Raw genomic sequence first — 22,113 nt, forward strand, 5'->3', positions numbered from 1 at the left:
GAATGACTTTAAATTTTGCGCACAAATCCCAAATAACATAACGAAGCTATTCAAATTCCCGAAATCACAATCCGAATCCGATATCAAAAAGTCCATTCCCGGTCAAACTTTCCAAAAACCCAACTTTCGCCATTTCAAGCCAAATTCTACTACGGACCTCCAAATCACAATCCGGACGTGCTCCTAATTCCAAAATCACCCAACGGACCTACCAGAACCATCAAAACTCCGTTCCGGAGTTCAAATTTATAAAAAGTCAAACTTAGTCAACTCTCCCACTTTAAAACTCCCTAGTTGATAATCATTCTTCCAAATCAGTCCCGAATAACCTGAAAACCAAAACTAATAATTCACACAAATCAAAATACATTATACGGAGCTACTCACACCCGTAAACTACCGAGCAAAGTGCAAATGCCTTAAATGACCGGTTAGGTCGTTACATTCTCCCCCACTTAAACATACGTTCGTCCTCGAACGTGTCCATAGTTGTTCTCAAAGCCATCAAACCGCCGTATAACCTTGCCATGCACATACCCGGGGGTGATCCTACGTCACCCTAACCCATACAGGTCCGATAACACAACATAACTGATATTTCTCAATTCAACCTAGCCCACAAGCCTTAGAATCTAACTTCTAACATTCGAAATTTCTTATAAGATCTGAATCTCACAACCTACACCATGTATAAGTCTGAACAAGTTGTACCAAGCCACAACCATAACCCAAGATACAATTGCATGATATATCACATAAAACAGATACTCAAAGCAATGATTTCTAATCACAGTAGCTGCTCAAAACAACCCAATGCCGGTAATAAACCTCATATCAAACAAGACTCCATTCTGAAACATGCGTACGCTACCGATGATGAAAGGAACACGCAGAAACTCATAACCATTCATCAGATCAACCAGTCATGGAACTCCCTCTCCTTCGACAAGAACTATAGCAAATTTCTAAGATGACTTTCGATATTATCCTTCCAACCATGCCGTAATCTATTCTGATAGTATCCATTGTAGGTCTAATGACCTCATCTCATCCAACACGACCACTCTAGTAACATGACACATCAATACAATCTAAAGCCATAGCCCGTGCAATCCGTGCTCCAATAAGAAACATTCCAAATATATTCAATCCTGAAAAAAATGACTCAGACGAGAGAACTGTCCCACAAGCTCAACGAGTACCACCACAACGCAATGCTAAGAATCTATCACACACCGTAGAACCAAAACACACGAATCTAACACAAGGGATCATATCTCAACATAACTCCGCTACAATGCGTGCCACATCCAAACATTGGTTCATATGAAATACCTCAGCCCCCATGCTCAAAATCAATAACCACGCTCAATTCGACATCAAGTACTCTAAGTGCATTACCATAACCATGAAGAAGCAGATGACACAATGCCACACAAAACCCAAAAGAACATAACTTATACGCCATCGACCATGCAATACCCAATTACTCATCTCGCTCAAATTCCGCTATAAAGCCCAAATAGAACTGCACCAGGTGTGCTTATAACCAACGAATCACAACTCCGCGTAGTATAGAAGTGTAACTCATAGATTGTTTCAGAACACGAATAAGCCCAACAACAACTGAATGGTATATCCCTACCGGAACCATCAAAACTCCGTTCCTGGTTCAAATTTATAAAAAGTCAAATTTGGTCAACTTTTCCACTTTAAAGCTCCCTAGTTGAGAATCATTCTTCCAAATTAGTCTCGAATAACCTGAAAACCAAAATCAACGATTCACACAAATCAAAATACATCATACAGAGCTACTCACGCTCGTAAACTACCGAGCGAAGTGCAAATACTCAAAACGACCGATTAACTCGTTACATTAAGGATCATTGTACCTTTTCAAGTAGTATATGTTTTATATTCGTAGATTTTCATTTGTACTCTTCACGCTCATTAAAGTTGTATAAAAACAATTTAGTGTCAAACATTCTAGGATCTTTTTTACCAAAAAGAAATACTCTCTCTCTGCTGCTAGGTGTGTCAATGGTTCGGTTCGATCGATTATTTTATAAAATTTATATCATATCAATTCTTTTGATTATTTAATCATGCATAACCAAAATTAGACTTTTCGATACTGTCCCAATCATATCAGTTTCTCTTCGGTACGGTTCCGTTAATTTTTGATATTTTTTTTAAAGTCGTGTAAAAGTCACTAGTAAAAGTAGAATGCAATAACAAACGTACTTTTATCGGACTTAGTAAAACTTTCTAGACATTTTTATTGTTCAAAGGGTGATGAATTAAGAAAATATGAAAGATGGCTAGAGTTAGATCCATCATCTATTCTACAATAGTGTAAAAGAAACTAAACAAAGATAAAGAAAATATAAATCACACGAGTGAAAAGATATTACCCAAGTTGGAACTCAAGGATAAAGTCTATGGAAGATTAAATATTCAATAAAATAAATTTAAGTCATACGAAAGGAAACATATTCAATACATTATAGTTTGCTACTCATAACGACTAGAATAGCTTATGTCTTGCTATTGAATAAGGGTGTCAATGGTTCTGTTCGACCGATTATTTTATAAAATTTATACCATATCAATTTTTCGGTTATTCTATTATGTATAACCAAAATTAGACTTTTCAAAACTGTCCTAATCATGTCAGTTTCTCTTCGATATCGGTACGGTTCGGTTAATTTTCGGTATTTTTTTTAAATGTCATGTAAAAGTCATCAGTAGAACTAGAATGCAATAACATATGTTCTTTTATAAGACTTAACAAAACTCTCTAGAAATTTTTATTATTTAAAGGGTAATGAATTAAAAAAACATAAAAGATGGCCAGAGTATAGATCCATCAACTATTCTATAACAACGTAAAAGAAACCAAGCAAAGACAAAAAAAATATAAATCACACGTGTGGAAAGATATTAACCAAACTGAGACTCAAGAATAAAGTCTATAGAAGATTAAATATTCAAAAAGATAAATCTAAATTATATGAAAGGAAACATATTCAATACATTGTAGTTTGCTAGTCATAATCACTAAAATACTTTGTGTCTTGCTAATGAAGATGCTGGAAATAACTTAGTTTAAATAGAAGTAGCATAATAGGTTTAGGAATTAATATTTTAAGTTAAATTACTCGTTGACTTGTAACCGTTTTCATAATTCCAAGGTCCAAAGAAAAATTTAATGCTTTATCGATTTTATTAAAAGAAACCTAAAAATTCATTCGGTACGGTACAATAAGATTCGGTCGGTTTAATTGATTTTTAAATATCCATTGACACTCATATCTGCTACCCTTATAGTTGTTATATATATCCCAAAAATAATTGTTCCCAAGTACTTGTCATTTTAAAAGATTAAGAGGGCATTAATATTTTTTTCTACTTTACCATTAGTATTAATTATTCTAGAATTAAGAGGCATGCAAATCGATAAAGATTAAAGAATTAATAAAGGATAAATTAGTCAAATTACTCTTATTGTTAATACATATTTTTTATAAGCTTGTAGAACCTTATCCTGACAAACAAACGGAGCGATTCGAAGAGAATTAAACTTAGAAGCTAAAATAATAATTTACTTGCTGCTCCATATTTTATTAGTGACAATGAAAATAATATTTAAGCGACTTCAAAAAAGTAGTTTACCACTTGAACAATTTTCTTTTGTCAAAGACTTTTATTTGTGATTTAAAATAAGTCATAGACACTTATATTGTTATAAAATAAAAATTTTAAAGTTAAATTATTTTTAAATATAAAAATATATCTTTTTTTTTTTGGATAGATTTAAGAAAAAGTGTACCACATAAAAGACTATTATTAACTATTTTCTATTTAAAAGAAAAAATTAAAAAGAGTAATATAATAGTGGATTAAAAAGAGTTTATATGAGGGGAGTCACTAGGTGAGGTCCAAAGTCTGCAACTTAAAGGGAAAACTTTTTGATGCATACCACGTTGGAAAGCTCTTCAACTTGGGTGGGCGGAGATTACGGCGGAGTTGGTGGTGCCACTGGCAGTTTCTGGCGATGTGAGAACCCCTCGGAATGGAAAAAGACTAATCTACCGTTCTTCAGATCTCTACATTCTTGAGCTTTCTCTCATCAAATATTATAGGAGTAATTTTTTGCAACTCATTTCTCAGGGTTTTTTTTCCTTCTTCTTTCTCTTCCCCCCTATTTCAGACCCATTTTTGGTTTTTGTTGGTGTGTTTCTTTCTGTTTGAAGTTTGGAGTTTTCCTTCCAGATTTAACGTTTTCATCTTTTTTTGGCCTTTTTCTCCTCCTCTTTTTTTTTTTTTTTTTTTTTTTGGTCTTTTTTCTCATTTCATGTTAAGGATCTGAAGCCCATTTTTTGTATTTCTGTTTTGTATTAATTTGCCTTTGTGGTGTATTAATGTTGCTCAATTTTTGAACTGGGAACAGTTTAATTTCTAATAAGTTTTGATTTTGATTTTGATTTTCCTATTCTTGAGCTGTGGTAGAAATTGTGCAAATATCTATTTGCCTTTGTGGAGACAGGTATTTTGAATTGTGGGTGTTTTATTAATGCTTAACTTTTGAATTTGTAACAGTTATCTTGTAATAAAGTTTTGAATTTTAGTCTAGAGCTGTGCTAGAAATTGAGCAAATAGTGTTTTTTTTTTCCATGTACATTGGAATGATTTGGACCCAAATAGAATGAAATGGTGCGGAGGATCCATATAGCCGGCCCCGACTTTGTTTGGGATTAAGGCGTAGTTGATGAGTTATTGATAAAGGCTAAACCTTGTAGTGTCAGATCTTCTAGTTCTAGTTAAAAACAGTTTATGTTGTCAAAAGTAGTAAATTCTTGAAAGTTTTTCTTGATAAGCAGGAATATGATGGTTGAACCGGGCCAAAGTAATTCTCATTTTCACTGTTCTAAATGTTGAAGGGGAGCCTTGGCGTAACTGGTAAAGTTGCTGCCATGTGACCAGGAGGTCACGGGTTCGAGCCGAGAAAACGGCCTCTTGCAAAAATGCAGGGTAAGGCTGTGTACAGTAGACCCTTGTGGTCCAGACCTTCCTCGGACCCCGCTCATAACGGGAGCTTAGTGCACCGGGCTGCACTATTCTAAATGTTTTTTGATTGTTCTAAACTTTTTGCCATTCCATTGTAGGAAAGGCTTGTTAATGTGATAAATAGAGATGTCGTTCAAGAGCATTGTCCGTGAGCTGAGAGAGATGAAAGATGGGATAGGGAGTATATCAAGGAGGGGAATGGAAGGAAGGCGTTGGCGAAACAGAACCCGATCACATATAGCACCTGAAGTGTCACATTTTGATCCTGATCAACAAGGCCAATGGGCAAATTTACCATCAGAATTGCTATTGGATATTATCCGCAGGGTTGAAGAGAGTGAGACGTCGTGGCCTGCTCGGACCGTTGTAGTCTTTTGTGCTTCTGTTTGTAAGTCATGGAGGGAAGTTACTAAAGAAATTGTCAAGACTCCCGAGGAATGTGGTAGGCTTACCTTTCCCATTTCACTGAAGCAGGTATTTTCCTTAATCCATTCGATGATTATCTTATTCCTATTGCCGCTTACAAAAAAGTAAAACCGAGAGATCATTCTTTTTCTGTTTCTGCTTTGTAACAGCCGGGTCCCCGTGAATCCCCAATTCATTGCTTTATAAAGCGGGACAGAGCTAATTCAGTTTATCGCCTCTACTTCGGTTTGACTCCATGTAATTCACACGTTTCTGTTGACCTTTCTCCTTTTCTTCTTTGACACTTTAATATTACCAGAGCATCTTCAATGATTGTATGCCTTGTAATCAGCTTTAAGATCTACCTACATAGTTGATCAGTGAACGAAATTTGTCTTCTAAAGTTACGAGTTTGTTCTATGATTCTACTGCCTTGGAACCAGCTTCAAGATCCACCTTGTGAACTTAACCTATGAATGAAGCTAAGATTATAAGTTTCTATAACATTTATGTTGGTGGATAATTTTTGATTGGTATTTGGATGGATAACTTCTCGAGAAAAGCCTCTCTACCCCACCTCCCCCTCCCAAGATAGGGGTAAGGTCTGCATACACTTTACCCTCTCCAGACCCCACAATGTGGGATTACACTGAGTATGTTGCTGTTGTGATTGTTGTTGTATTTTGATGGATAACTTAGACTTAGGTTGATAGAAGACATTGTTCAAGTTAATATGCAGAACGAGAATTGTGAAACTTTTTTATAGCTTCTTCTTAGTGTTGGTGGTCTAATGTTCTCACATCTGATGTGTTACTTCATGACAGCTGAAGATGAAAGCGATAAGCTATTGCTGGCTGCCAAAAGGACCAGAAGGGCAACAAGCACAGAATTTGTAATTTCATTGGTTGGGGACGATTTTTCTCGAGCTAGCAGTACATATGTTGGAAAACTGAGGCAAGTTTCCACATACTGTTAAATTATTTCCATAGCATATACCTCACCGTCCTTCAGAATGTTGAAAAAAGAAAAACTTGTATTTCCTTTCATTTTGTTTTAATAGTTTACGAAATAATTTTACCAGATCTAACTTTCTTGGGACCAAGTTCATCGTATATGATAGCCAACCTCCAAGTGATGCAGCGATTCAACATTGCGGTCAACTTAGTCGACGATTCAGTGTGAAGCAAGTTTCTCCGACAGTACCTGCGTGCAACTACAGTGTCGCCACCATTAACTATGAACTCAATGTTCTCCGAACAAGAGGACCTAGGAGAATGCATTGCGCCATGCATTCTATCCCTTTCTCCTCTATACAAAAGGGAGGCAGCGCTCCAACACCTAAATCATTCCCACAATCTTTTGACGAGAAGTCATCTCCCCCACCAGTCTCAAAATCAAAGGAGCCAATTGTAGATATCAGCTTGCCTGGCTTTTCAAGCTCAACGATGTCACTGCTTTCTCGAGAGCCACTCGTGCTAAAAAACAAGGCCCCTAGATGGCATGAACAATTGCAGTGCTGGTGCCTAAATTTTAAAGGTCGCGTTACAGTGGCGTCTGTGAAAAACTTTCAGCTCGCGACAGCAGTTGATCCTTCTCAGAATATACCAGTTGCAGTACAAGAAACAGTAATATTGCAATTTGGCAAAATCGGAAAAGATATCTTCACCATGGATTACTGCTACCCGCTATCTGCCTTCCAAGCTTTCGCAATCTGCTTGAGCAGCTTTGACACGAAACCAGCATGCGAATGATTTCGTGCAGAATGTAATTCATGATAATTTTTGTTTCTTGGTTTCTGGATAATGTTCTGAATTGATGTTTATATTTCTCTGAGAAGTTGCCAATGCGCCGCAATATTTATGAATGAGAATATCAATATATACATGCAGTATATATCTAACAGTTTGATTTAAATACTTTTCCTGGAAAGTAAATCTATTCTTGTTAATTTGTGTCATTAAGATCAGGAACATATTTTGATGTAATCCTGGTTTGAGATATAGATAGAAAATGATCTAAATTCAGCTCAATCCAATTTGCATTTTATTGTTTTCAAAAACAGGTTGATCAGGAAAAAATAATTAAAAAAAAGAAAAGAAATTAAAAGGTTGACCAGGATTTTGTCATTCTTTGTTGAATAAATTCACTGGCATTCTAGTATATTAATACAGCTTATAATGCTAAATATTGTATGATGTATCTAATTTATGACATGTATACTGCTTGTGATCCTCCACCTTGAGGCTTTAGTGTAATGGTAAGAGCACACAATATTTCTAATAGGAGCAATTCAAGCATTAATTAGTACTACCTCAGATCTAAAAGGAAAGGAAGGAGAATAAGGGAAGGTGCCAAGTAGCTGATTGCACATTACTAAGGCAAGGAATAAGACGTCTGCACATTACTAAGGCAAGGAATAAGACGTCTGAGAAGGGATGCCGAAAAAAGGCTTCAATTGTTTCTGGTGCAAAGTCAGTAGTACTAGGGCCTTCGAGTTGGAATTTCCAACTATAAACGTCCTGACTTTTTCGAGGCAGGGCTTCGACCCGTATCTGGCCAACTCCTCGAACTGCTGGGTGCGGCATATTCATGGACTGGCAAAGCGAACTCTCAATTTGATCAGGAGAGCCTAGAGAGCTCTCTATCTTTTCCCAAATTCCGACTAGCGCGGTTCTTTTTCTCGACCAATTTGAATTCCATTTCATTTTTTATTTTAAGAGTTGTAGAGTAGTAAGTAGTGATGTGTTGGTTAGGGACACGTTATGGGCTCGAAAGTCGAAAGTCGAACATTGTCGCAGACAAGACAAAATCATGATATTTAAATAGAGAAGAATAAAATAAAGGATTTATTATTTGCCGAGTTTTGAATTGCGTGTGTTAGCCCTCGAAGATTTCTCAATTATAAGCTTCGGTCATTGTTGAAATCTCGGCTACGAATCTCGCTGCTCCCTGACCGACCTAGACTAACTTTTTCCTTAATGCTATATTACCCTAAATATTCTAGGACAGATTTTGACCTATATAGTTTGTCCCTCCACTTATTGAAGCCGGCCTCAGGCGGGCTCGATGAGCGGATATTGTGTAACGTGGCCGAAGCATTTGGACGACCTGAACGAGTCGTGAAGATTGGTGCGAGTGGGCAGCGTGTTCCTTTATGAACCATAACTTATGGGGTTATATGTCCTACGAATCAGGATGACGTCATGGCGACATGCGTCATTATGACGTGATTTCCCGATACGTTGCTTCGTTTCGTGCGCTTTTTCTGATTGATTCTGTCGCTTCGGTTACAGTGCCAGGTAATGATGGATTAATTCCTTGGTTTCGACGCTTGAATTTTTATAAATAGGGGTATGTGGGTAACGTTTCAATCTTTACGAAACCCTTGCATCAAAAAACCTCGTATGTTCTTCTTCCTCCCCCATTGTTGTGTCTCTTCTTATCAAAATCCTTGGCCTCCTTCTTCTTCCTCCATTGTCGCGTATCTTCTTACTGGTTTTAGTGATTCTCGCAGCTTCTAACACTTCCTTGCTTGAATATCCTCCCTTAATCAACGTGGCTAATGTACCCTCTGTTTCCAGTATGGCAACTCACCCTGTCCCTTTGGCGGTGCTTATACCCCCTCACATTGATAGGGTCTCCGTCGCCATTGAGGAAGAGAATTTTCCTACGGTGGAGGAAATAATCCCTCGTAGTGAGAAAGTTAGGTCCGATTTATCGAAGGAGCGTGAAGGTGAGCCCGAAGTCTCGGAGTCAGTGATGGAAAAGGCCGATCTGGCCGAGCTTAGGGAAAAATTCAACATTCCTGCCCACATCGATCTGGTCCCAGCAGGGCGCGATGTGGTGCAAATGCACCGACCCGGATACTGCGCATTCTATGCGTATCCTTTCCAGGTCGGCTATACTCTCCTCCTTCTCCATTGGCGGAGGAATTTTGCCGCTATTACGGTGTCTGCCCGACCCAACTCTCTCTGTACATTTACAGCTTATTAGGATGCTCTCAAAATTCGCCGAGTTGGCTCAGGTCGAGGTCACACTCTGTCATCTGATGCATCTCTTCGCCCTTAGCTTTTATAGGAGGATAATGTTGCATCTTCGCCACCGAGAAGGTAAATACATGGTGGTGAAGATGGATGACAAAGCAAATCGTCAGTTCTGGCTCAACTACTTTTTTGTCAGAACCGAAGAAGTAGTAGCCAACGCGGACGACTTTCTTGAGACTTGGAATCACGCTCGTAAGTATCTATTTTTTGTGAAAGGTATTTGATTTGTCTATTTCTAGTCGTAGGATCTAACATTTTGTCTCTTCCTCGTACAGCCAAGGTTGCGCCTCCTCTTTTGGTCGGGAACATTTCTGACTGGGTTGGCCGGATTCTACCTCACACTGTGGGGATTCGTGAGTGGCCGGGCTTTCTCTAGAAGTTCGGGACTGCGTCTTCCTTGGCCGGTGAGTTCGTCTTTTTTTTTGTTTTCTATTTTGACCTCATGGTCGCTTACACGCTATAGTTTATTATTGGTAGTGACAACCTTCGATCTTTCTTTTTCAGTTCGAGAATCTTTGAGGAGGCCGAGGGCCCCTCCTCCTACGTTTTGTAATAGGAAGGCTACTTCTTATTCGGAGTCTGTTCCTGCTGTGACCGCGACTAGGCCTGCTCGGTCATCTACTTTTGTTCGTTCTTCCGCCACGGCCAAGTCTACTCGTTCGTCAACCGCACCTACTGCTACTTCCGTATCGGCTTCCTCTCCATCCGCGGATATATCGACATCGGAGCTTCCGAATTCCCCTTTGCTTTATCTAGTGGACGAGGAAGAGGAATCGTTGCCGAGTGATGGGAATTTGGTTCCCCGCAAGAGAAGATTGGTGGACGTCGGTGATGGGGTTGATTTTGTCATCCGTGAAATGGAGACCATAGATCTTGAAGATGACGTCGAGTTATCGCCCGTGGTTCCGCCATCGACTGAAGCCGTAGAGGGTATGTCTCTTCCTGAAACCATGATGGAAGCTGAAGGGCCATCGACGAGAGTCTCTGATAATTTGCGGCAAAATGAGCTATCTGCCTCGCGACCGGCCGAAGGTCCTTCTTCGCTGGCCAACATAAAAGGAAAGTGCGTAGCCGAGGATGTCTATGAGACGGGCTCCGATGTTGATGCCGATGAGGTGAGGATGATGGGGGAGGGATTTACCCGACTCGAAGTAAGATTGGAGAGGTCCACGCGGACCATGAAGATCCCCATGGATCAAGATTTGTTGGTTAACACGGAGAACGTGGTTCCCTCAGTTCCGATGTGGAGGGTAAAACCCTTGAAAAGCTGGATGACGCTACCTTATCTAGGAGCATAGTCGGCCTCGCTCTCAGGGTAAGCTTTTCGACCTCTTTCATTTTTGTTTGTCAAGTTCAAAGTTTGTTTCTTTCATACTCTCCATTTTCGTTTTCTCTCTTCCAGACAGTGATTTTAGAAATTGAAAGCGCTCGAAGAGAGGAGAGGCGTAAAGCTATTTTTCTAAAGATGGAGCAAAAATACCGCGAGTACCGTTGTAAGTATCACGAGATTTGTAGGCGGTTTGGCGAGGGCGGAATTATTTGAGCTCTCCGAGAGGAGCTGAAGGAGAAGGATGATGAGCTGGTGAAGGTCATCAAAAAATGCAGCGCTCTTGAGGAGGCGCTAAATGACAAATAAGAGGAACTACAGGTTAGTAGGGGGGTCAAAGCCCAGTGCGACGATCTCCAAGCCCATGTGGTCTCGTTGCGCGCCGAGTTCGAGGAGTGTGAATTCAAAGCTGATGCTTTAAGTAGTGAGGTCTCCGAGAGGGCAGCGGATCTCGAGAAGGTGGAGTTAGCTCGGTCGGGGGCTATGAGGAAGATGGAGGCTTTGGAGATCGTAATCCGTTTTCTTTGTTCCAAGCGAGAGAATGCCTTGGAGACGGCCAGACTCAAAGAAGAGCGGCTTGATGAATGGATTGGAGAATTGGAGAAAGAGGCTTCTGGCTTTTGTGATCGAGTTGCCGCTCCGGAGGCCGAGAAGGCACAATTATTGGCTCGACCATCCTCTTCCCATGTTTCTAATTTCCCTGATATTCCTCGAGATTTATACGAGGAGTGGATTCACGCCTAGTCCCATCTAGATATATTCAGAGATCTGATGAGGGCGGGGACTGTTTTGGAAATTGTCCTCGAGGATGCTCGTGTTAAGGCACGTGGAGCTCGAGTCGCTTGTGGCTACGATCCCGCTACACCGGAGGCCGATGACGATGGGGAGGATGTGGGCGTGGATCAGATTGAAGAGGACGCCTGGTATGGGGATGAGTATCCTGATGGCGATGGTGATGGTGAAGGGGCGGATGGGGATGGCCTAGTCGATCAGGCCGATGGCGCTGCTGGGACAGACGGCGATTGGTAGCTTTTCTTTTCCTTCTTTTTGTTTTGCCGCAGACTTGTGCGTTTTTTGTGGGCTTCTTCATGAGCCTTTGTAAAATATATTCTAAGTATGAAATGCCAGTTCTGTTATTTGTACCTGATTCATTTTTCTTCTATTCGAGTTTGTATGCTTTTTGATTTTGTTGCTTGGTTGCCTTGGTTTTCTTAGTTGTAATAACTAACTCGAGTAGGGTCGAACGAGGTCGAAAAAAAACTTAGGTTTGATCATGGACGAGGGCCAATAAATGTTAGTTCGAACGAGGTCAAATATATCATATGTTTATTTATAGCCGAGGGCCGATTAGGTGTTGATTCGAACGGGGTCGAATGTAAAATATACTTAGCTAGGGCCTGTAATGACCCAACCGGTTATTTTGACTTTTAGAACCCCATTCCCCTAAATAAAACTCCTCGTATATTCTTTTATTAATTTATGACTTGCGGGGATGGTTGGTTCGAGATTTGAAAGTGTTCGGGTTGAAATCGGAACACTTGGTTCCTTAAGTTGGCCTTAAAATGCTAAGTTTGACTTCGGTCAACATTTTAAGTAAACGACCTCGGAATCGGGATTTGACGGTTCCAATAGGTTTGTATGATGATTTCGTACTTGGGCGTATGTTCGGATCGAGTTTTGGATGACATGGGAGCGTGTTGGCGCTTGATAGTGAAAGTTGGTTCTTTGAAGGTTTTAGAAGTTCTTTAAATTCGGTTTGGAGCGGGTTTTAGGGATATCGAGGTACAAATGGAATTCCGAGATCGGAAATAGTTTTGTAATATCATTTAAGACTTGCACGCAAAATTTGGCGTTATTCCGAGTAGTTTAAGTACGTTTCGGCGCATTGGGAGTAAATTGAAAAACTTGAAGTTCATAAGTTTGATTCAATTGGTTTTGTGGTGCGATTTTTAGTTTTAATGTTGTTTCGAACATTCCGAGAGTTCGAGCAAGTCCGTTTTATGATTTCAAACTTGTTGGTATGTTCGGGCGGGGCCCCGGGGGCACCGAGTGTCAATCGGACGAGGCTCAGACCAAGTTGGAAATTGGGAGCCAAGGCTGAATCTCCCAGCTGCTGTCAGAATCGCACATGCGTTTGGCCAGCCGCAGGTGCGAGAGACGAGTCGCAGAAGCGGCTTGAGCGGCAGTTTTGGCGCAGAAGCGGGGGCCCATCCGCAGAAGCGAGCCTAGCCAGCCTTGGGTTCTTTCGCATAAACAGACCGTGGTCCACAGAAGCGACGCCGCAAATGCAGCCCAGGCACCGCAAATGCGGAAATACAGTCTGGGCCGAACCTTAAAAAGGGACAAGGCTCCGCCATTTTAGCCCGTAATTCCTCCAATTTTGGGCGATTTTGGAGCTTTTTGAGAGGGGATTTCAACTAGCAACTTAAAGGTAAGTTAATTGTACAAACTTTGAGTTAAATACATAGATTATGGGTAGATTATAACATGTAAATTGTGAAAATCAAGGGTTAGAGGAAAAACCTAGATTTGTATAAAAATGAGATTTTAACCACGAAAATGGTTATGGAATTGGATAGAAATTGTATATTTGAGTTCTTGAGAGTATGGGTAACGATTTCCTTCGAAAATTTCTGGAATCCGGGTACGTGGGCACGGGGTGAATTTTAGGAATTTACCATTTTTGGATAGGGTAATTTATTTAATAGTCTAATTTCGAATTATTGAGCATGTATTAATTATTTTATATAATATTTGGATAGTTTCGGATTTTTCGGATTTTTCGGTACCGAATTGGAATTTCTTTACACGACGTCATGATCGAAAGTGGGCTTTGAGACAAGGTAAGTCTCTTGTCTAACCTTGTAATAGGGAATTTATCCCTTAGGTGATTTACATTAATAATTGTTGCTAATTGTGGGGGCTACGTACGCACGATGTGACGAGAGTCCGTATGTAGCTACTAATTATGCTATGTCCGGGTAGTTTAGGACTCAAACCATGAATCACTTGTGATAATTGCATCTTTTATTTAATTAAATTACTGGAATTGTATTGTAAATTGTTAGAGGAAGTAGTAAAAGATCAAAACTTCATATACTTGAATTTGGTGTAAGTTATTTAATTGTTAACAGAAATTGAACATCCTATGTGTTAATATTATAATAAATTCTCATTCCGGAGGTTCATAAGAAAATGTTCTCCTTTCTTGTGGAGCCGGACGAATGCCTCGGTAGTATAGATGCATCTATGGATCGTGCCGCATGTCCCTCGGCAGTGTACACGACACTCTGGATCGGGCCGTACGATTTCGGCAGAAATCGTGCATAATAGTAATAATTACACGATACCTTGATATTTTAATTACTGTTTGTGAAGTTAATTGATAAATTAGAAATTATTGAAATGTAAGGAATTAATTATTTCTGCTTGTTAAGAAAATTATTGTTGTTCGCCTAAAAATCATGGTTAATTAAATATATTTCTATTGTAATACTATTGACCCATAGTGAGTGTCAAAGTCGACCTCTCATCACTACTTCTTCGAGATCAGGCTTGATACTTACTGGGTACACGTTATTTACGTACTCATGCTACGCTTGCTGCACTTTTTGTGCAGGGCCTGAGACAGGTACTATCGGAGAACCTACCGGAGCATACCCCAGATACCCCGAGACTTAGTGGTGAGCTGTTTCTTGAGTCGTTCTGCAGCCCTTGAGTCTCCTCTTGCATTTGTATTCTGTCTATTTTATTTCAGACACTATTTAAAATTTTGTATAATCTACTAGATGCTCATACACTTGTGACACCAGGCCTTGGCACACACACTAGTAGAATTTGTGGATTTAATTATTTTACTTGGGTTTTTATATTTTCTCATATCTTTCTTAATTTTTGAAATTTCGAAGAGTTTAATTACTCGGATAATTTTTAAAGAAATAATTATATGTTTAAATCATTAGTTGGCTTGCCTAGCTGCAATATTGGGCGCCATCACGACCTATAGAAAATTGGGTCGTGACAACATGGTATGAGAGCACTAGGTTCACGTAGGTCTCACAAGTTATGAGCAGTCCTAATAGAGTCTGCGGATCGGTACGGAGACGTCTGTACTTATCTTCGAGAGGCTATAGGGTGTTAGGAAACTACCTTTCTTCATCTCCCATCGTGCAATTTATGTAGTACTAAATACCTTTCTCTTATTCTCTCACAGATGGTGAGAACGCGCTCTAATGAGGTTCCAGACTAGGGAAGAGCTACTCCCCCTATTGTTAGAGGCCGAGGCAGAGGCCGAGGGAGGGCTCTAGCACGTGGTAGGGGACAAGGATGTCCCAGAATTTCTCTAGTTATGCCGACAGTGGGTCCAGCAGAGGATCCTATTATTGAAGAACAGGGCGAGGTGCTCGTGGCAGAGCCAGCTCCGGTGGATTTCATGTCTACACCGGGATTCCAGGAGGTCATGGGCCGTATGTTGCGGTTCATGGACACTATGACTCAGGCCGGTTTATTTCCGGTAGAACCAGCCACATCTTAGGGGGGGAGCACAGACCCTTACCGTACATTGATCGGTGCAGGGACATAATGCACAATATGAGGATATTGGAGTCTCATGGGGTAGACTTTGCTACTTTTCAGCTGGAGGGCAGAGCCCGTAGATGGTGGAAGTCTTATCTTCTTGGCAGACCAACAGATTCTCCTCCCATGACTTGGGACAGGTTTACCTGTATTTTCCTGGACAAGTATATTCCACCCTCCCAGAGGGAAGAGTTGCGGTTTTAGTTTGAGCAGCTCCAGTAGGGCCAGATGTCAGTGACCGATTATGAGGCGAGGTTCTCTGAGTTATCTCGCCATGCACTTATGATACTCCCTACTGATGCAGAGAGAGTGCGGAGGTTTGTTGTGGGTTTACATACTGGCATTCAGGCCACTATGGCCCGAGAGGTTGAGATGTGGACTTCTTATGAGTTGGTTATGGAGATAGCCCGATGGATTGAGGGTATGCGTCAGCGTAGCCGAGAGCAGGTTATGAGGGATAAGCGGTTTAGATATTCTTGAGAGTTCAGAGGTGATCCGTCTGGAGGTAGAGGTCAGTTCGTGAGAGGGCAGTCCAGCAGGCCCCCTTATCCAGCACCACCGCCTCCTCGGGGTGCCCCAATGCGACCTTATTTCATTGCTATGCCAGAGAGTTCTTATCGCCCACCAGCTATTCAGGGTTCTTCCAGTGGGTATTCAGGTCACCAGGGTCAGACTTCTAATTAGCAGCGCACCGCACTGAGAAGTTGTTACGAGTGCGGGGATTCTTGTCACATGCGAAGATTCTGCCCCAGGCTTTAGGGTAGACCAGTGCAGCAGGGTCAGCAGCCTATGATTACCGCACCAGTTGCTACACCAGTTGTCCGACCACCCAGATGTTGAGGGCAGGTGCGTAGGGGCCGTCCTAGAGGTGGAGGCCAGCCAGGTGGAGGCCAGCTAGTTGGCGCTCCAGCTCGGTTCTATGCTTTTCCAGCCAGACCAGATGCAGAGGCCTAAGATACCGTGATTACAGGTATTATTTTTGTTTGTGGCAAAGATGCCTCCATATTGTTTGATCCAGGATCTACATATTCATATGTGTCATCTCTATTTGCTCATTTCCTGGTTGTTTCTCGAGAGTCCTTGGGTACTCCTGTTTATGTGTCCACTCCTGTGGGCGATTCTGTTGTTGTGGATCAGATCTATCGGTCCTGTATTGTTACATTATGTGGTTATAAGACTAGAGCAGATATTCTGCTGCTTGATATGACCGACTTTGAGATCATCCTGGGCATGGACTGGCTATCCCCATATCATGCCATCCTAGATTGCCATGCTAAGACTGTTACTTTGGTGATACCAGAGTTACCTAGGTTGGAGTGGAAGGGTTCATCTGTCAGCGCATCCAATTAGGTTATTTCCTTTCTAAAAGCTCGACACATGGTCAAGAAGGGTTGTTTGGCTTATCTAGCCTATGTTCGGGATACTACTATAGACACTCCGGCGATTGATTCAGTGCCTGTAGTCCGGGAGTTCTCCGATGTATTTCCTTCAAATCTTCCAAGCATGCCACCAGATCGTGATATTGATTTTTGTATTGACTTGGCTCCAGATACCCAGCCTATATCTATCCCACCGTATCTCATGGCTCTAAAAGAATTAAAGGAATTGAAAGAACAACTTGAGGAGTTACTAGCTAAAGGGTTCGTCAGACCGAGTGTATCGCCTTGGGGTGCACCGATATTATTTGTGAAGAAAAGGATGGAACTATGCGAATGTGTATTGACTATTACCAACTGAACAAAGTCATCATTAAGAACAAGTACCCGTTGCCGCGTATTGATGATCTATTTGACCAGTTGCAGGGTGCTAGGGTGTTTTCTAAGATCAACTTGAGGTCGGGGTACCATCAGTTGAAGATTCAGGATTCGGATGTTCCGAAGACTGCTTTCTGGACTAGATATGGTCATTATGAATTTCCGGTGATGTCTTTTGGTTTGACTAACGCCCCGGCGGCGTTTATGGATTTGATGAACAGGGTATTCATGCCATATATTGATTCGTTTGTCATTGTCTTCATTGATGATATTTTGATTTACTCGCGCATTAAGGAAGAGCACGAGCAGCATATGAGAGTGGTGCTTCATACACTGCGGGAACAAAAGCTATATGCTAAGTTCTCCAAATGTGAGTTTTGGCTAAATTCTGTAGCATTCTTGGGGCACATTGTATCGGGCGAGGGTATTAAAGTTGATCCCAGCTAGATCTAGGCAGTTTAGAATTGGCATCGTCCTACTTCGGCGACTAAGATCAAGAGTTTCCTAGGTTTAGCTGGTTATTATCGTCAGTTCGTGGAGGGCTTTTCATATATTGCAGCACCTTTGACCAAATTAACCCATAAGGGTGCTCCGTTCCGATGGTTTGATGAATGTGAGCTGAGCTTTCAGAAGCTCAAGACAGTGTTGACTACAACACCAATGTTAGTCTTGCCTTCCGGTTCGGGGATATATACAGTGTATTGTGACGCTTCACGCATTGGTTTGGGTTGTGTATTAATGAAGGAAGGGCGAGTTATTGCATATGCCTCATGTCAGTTGAAACTCCACGAGAAGAATTACCCGGTACATGATCTGGAGTTAGCTGCAATTATTCACGCTCTTAAGATTTGGAGGTATTATCTTTATGGGGTGTCTTGTGAAGTTTACACTGATCATCGCAGTTTACAGCATTTGTTCAAGTAGAGGGAACTAAATTTGAGGCAGCACAGATGGCTTGAGTTACTAAAAGATTATGATGTTACTATCCTGTATTATCCGGGCAAAGCAAATGTAGTTGCAGACGCCTTGAGTAGAAAGGCGGAGAGTATGGGTAGTTTGGATTTCATTTTAGCAGAGGAGAGGCCATTAGCTTTGGATATTTAGTCATTGGCTAACAAACTTGTGAGGCTGGATATTTCAGAGCCCATCCGAGTTCTTGCATGTGTTGTGGCCCAGTCTTCACTATTTGAGCAGATCAAGGCTCGCCAGTATGATGATCCATACTTATTGGTTCTTCGAGAAATGGTATTATGGGGTGGTGCCAAGGAAGTTACTATTGGCGCGGATGGTGTTCTGCGACTCCAGGATCGTATATGTGTTCCTAATGTGGATGGACTGAGGAAAAAGATTCTAGAGGAGGCACACAGTTCTCGGTATTCTATTCATCCAAGTGCTACGAAGATGTATCGTGACCTGAGGCAACATTTTTGGTGGCGGAGGATAAAGAAGGACATAGTTAAGTATGTAGCTAGATGTTTAAATTGCCAGCAAGTTAAATATGAGCACCAGAGGCCAGTTGGTCTACTTCAGCAAATTACTATACCGGAATGGAAATGGGAACGAATTACTATGGACTTTATAGTTGGGTTGCCGCGGACCTTGCAGAAGTTTGATGCGGTTTGGGTCATTATCGACAGGTTGACCAAGTCGGCACACTTTATTCCGATTGTGACTATGTATACTTCGGAGAGGTTGGCCCAGATTTATATTTAGGAGATAGTTCGGTTGCACGGTGTGCCAATTTCCATCATATCAGATAGAGGCCCTCAGTTTACTTCATATTTATGGAGAGCAGTACAGAGTGAATTGGGGACCCGTGTAGAGCTTAGCACAGCCTTTCATCCGCAGACCGACGGGCAGTCGGAGCGGACAGTTCAAATTTTGGAGGATATGCACAGGGCATGTGTGATTGACTGTGGAGGTCAGTGGGATCGTTTATTGCCTTTGGCCGAGTTTGCTTATGACAACAGTTACTAATCCAACATCGAGATGGCTCCATTTGAGGCTTTATATGGTCGGCGATATCGTTCATCCATTGGATGGTTTGATCCCGGTGAGGCTAAGTTATATGGTACTGATTTGGTAAAGAATGCCATGAAAAAGGTAAAGTTAATTCAGGAGTGACTTCGTACAGCACAGTCCTTACAGAAAAGTTACGCGGATCAGAAAGCGCGTGATGTATCATTTATGGTGGGTGAAAAAGTTCTCTTGAAGGTTTTGCCGATAAAGGGAATCATGAGATTTGGGAAAAAGGGCAAGTTGAGCCCAAGGTTTATAGGCCCATTTGAGGAGTTGGGACAAGCTGGGGAGGTTTCTTATGAGCTTGCTTTGCCTCCCAGTCTATCAGGAGTTCATCTGGTTTTCCATGTATCTATGCTCTGGAAGTATCATGCCGACCTATCACATGTGTTAGACTTCAGCACAGTTTAGCTAGATAAAAGTTTGGGTTATGAAGAGGAACCATTTGCCATTTTTGATAAACAGGTTCGCCAGTTGAGGTCCAAGAAGATTACTGCGGTGAAAGTCCAGTGGAGGGGCCAACTAGTCAAGGAAGCGACTTGGGAGGCCGAAGAGGACATGTGGAGAAGATATCCACATTTATTCAGCACTCCAGGTATAATTCTAAACTCGTTCGAGGACGAACATTTGTTTAAGAGGTGGAGAATGTAATGACCCGGCCAGTTATTTTGACTTTTAGAACCCCGTTCCCCTAAATAAAACTCCTCGTATGTGCTTTTATTAAATTATGACTTGCGGGGATGGTTGGTTCGGGATTTGGAAATGTTCGGATTGAAATCAAAACACTTGGTTCCTTAAGTTGGCCTTAAAATGCTAAGTTTGACTTCGGTCAACATTTTGAGTAAACGACCTCGAAATCGGGATTTGATGGTTCCAATAGGTTTGTATGATGATTGCGGACTTGGGCGTATGTTCAGATCGGGTTTTGGATCACCCGGGAGCGTCTTGACGCCTAATAGTGAAAGTTGGTTCTTTGAAGGTTTTAAAAGTTCTTTAAATTTGGTTTGGAGCGGGTTCTGGTGATATCGAGGTCCAAATGGAATTCCGAGATCGGGAATAGTTTCGTAATGTCAATTAAGACTTGCACGCATAATTTGGCATCATTCTGAGTAGTTTAAGTACGTTTCGGCGCATTGGGAGTAAATTGAAGAACTTGAAGTTCATAAGTTTGATTCAATTGGTTTTGGGGTGTGATTTTTAATTTTAATGGTGTTTCGGGCATTCCGAGAGTTCGAGCAAGTCCCTTTTATGATTTCAAACTTGTTGGTATGTTCGGGTGGGGCCCTAGGGCCCCGAGTGTCAATCGGACGAAGTTGGAAATCGGGAGCCAAAGCTGAAGCTCCCAACTGCTGTCAGAATCGCACATGCGTTTGGCCAGCCGCAAGTGCGGGAGACGAGTCGCAAAAGCGGCTTGAGCGGCAGTTTTGGCGCAGAAGCGGGACCGCAGAAGCGAGCCTAGCCAGCCTTGGGTTCTTTCGCAGAAACAGACCGTGGTCCACAAAAGCGACGCCTCAAATGCAGCCTAGGCACCGCAAATGCGGAAATACAGTCTGGGCAGAACCTTAAAAGGGGACAAGGCTCCGCCATTTTAGCCCCGTAATTCCTCCAATTTTGGGCGATTTTGGAGCTTTTTGAGAGGCGATTTCAACTAGTAACTTAAAGGTAAGTTAATTGTACAAACTTTGAGTTAAATACATAGATTATGGGTAGATTATAACATGTAAATTGTGGAAATCAAGGGTTAGAGGAAAAACCTAGATTTGTATAAAAATGAGATTTTAACCATGAAAATGGTTATGGAATTGGATGGAAATTGTATATTTGAGTTCTTGAGAGTATGAGTAACGATTTCCTTTGAAAATTTCTAGAATCCAGGCATGTGGGCCCGAGGTGAATTTTAGGAATTTATCATTTTTGGATAGGGTAATTTATTTAATAGTCTAATTTCAAATTATTGAGCATGTATTAATTATTTTATATAACATTTGGATAGTTTCGGATTTTTCGGTACCAAATTGGGATTTCTTTACACGACGTCGTGATCGGAAGTGGGCTTTGATACAAGGTAAATCGCTTGTCTAACCTTGTAAGAGGAAATTTATCCCATAGGTGATTTATATTAATAATTATTGCTAATTGTGGGGGCTACGTACGCACTAGGTGACGAGAGTCCGTATGTAGCTACTAATTATGCTATGTCCGGGTAGTTTAGGACTCAAACCATGAATCACTTGTGATAATTGCATCTTTTATTTAATTAAATTACTGGAATTGTATTGTAAATTGTTAGAGGAAGTAGTAAAAGATCGAAACTTCATATACTTGAATTTGGTGTAAATTATTTAATTGTTAACAGAAATTGAACATCCTATGTGTTAATATTATAATAACTTCTCATTCCGGAGGTTCATTGTAACGACCTGACCGGTCATTTCAAGAGTTATAGCCCCGTTTTACCTATTTCTACTTCTTTTTGTGTTATTCAGCTATATTATGTTATATCGGGTTAGTTGGTTCGGGACCGGAGTGATTTCAGAGTGAATTGAGACACTTAATCTCTTAAGTAGAAACTTAAGTTGGAAAAAAACAACCAGTTGTTAACCTATGTGTAAACAATCTCAGATTTGAATTCTGATGGTTCTGTTAGCTCTGTTTGGTGATTTTGGACTTAGGAGTGCGTCCGAAATGTGATTTAGAGGTCCGTGGTAGAATTAGGCTTGAATTGGCAAAATTGAAAATTTGGCGATTTTGGTCGGTAGTGGAAAATATGGTATCGGGGTCGGAATGGAATTCCGGAAGTTGGAGTAGGTTCGTAGTGTCATTTGTGACGTGTGTGCAAAGTTTGAGGTCATTCGGACGTAGTTTGGTTGGTTTCGGTATCGGTTGCCGAATTTAGAAATTTAAAAGTTCTTAGGCTTGA

General features: G+C 41.1%; 1 protein-coding gene across 5 annotated transcripts; it reads left to right on the top strand.

Moving 5' to 3' along the window:
• Positions 1-3,921: 3,921 nt before the first annotated feature.
• Positions 3,922-7,389, top strand: LOC104104267 (tubby-like F-box protein 5). Of its 5 annotated transcripts, XM_033658199.2 has the most exons (6): positions 4,319-4,549; positions 4,884-5,034; positions 5,169-5,544; positions 5,646-5,733; positions 6,300-6,429; positions 6,557-7,389. In XM_033658199.2, exons 3-6 carry the CDS (start codon positions 5,197-5,199, stop codon positions 7,224-7,226), a joined length of 1,236 nt encoding a protein of 411 aa, XP_033514090.1. In that variant the 5' UTR covers positions 4,319-4,549; positions 4,884-5,034; positions 5,169-5,196; the 3' UTR covers positions 7,227-7,389. The 5 variants fall into 5 exon arrangements, with proteins under 5 accessions (XP_009610594.1, XP_009610596.1, XP_009610595.1 ...); XM_009612299.4 differs by lacking the exons at positions 4,319-4,549; positions 4,884-5,034 and adding an exon at positions 3,922-4,147; XM_009612301.4 differs by lacking the exon at positions 4,884-5,034 and having other exon boundaries at positions 3,944-4,549; positions 5,174-5,544.
• Positions 7,390-22,113: the final 14,724 nt, after the last annotated feature.

Source organism: Nicotiana tomentosiformis, chromosome 9 (assembly GCF_000390325.3).
Source record: "Nicotiana tomentosiformis chromosome 9, ASM39032v3, whole genome shotgun sequence".
Lineage (NCBI taxonomy): Eukaryota > Viridiplantae > Streptophyta > Magnoliopsida > Solanales > Solanaceae > Nicotiana > Nicotiana tomentosiformis.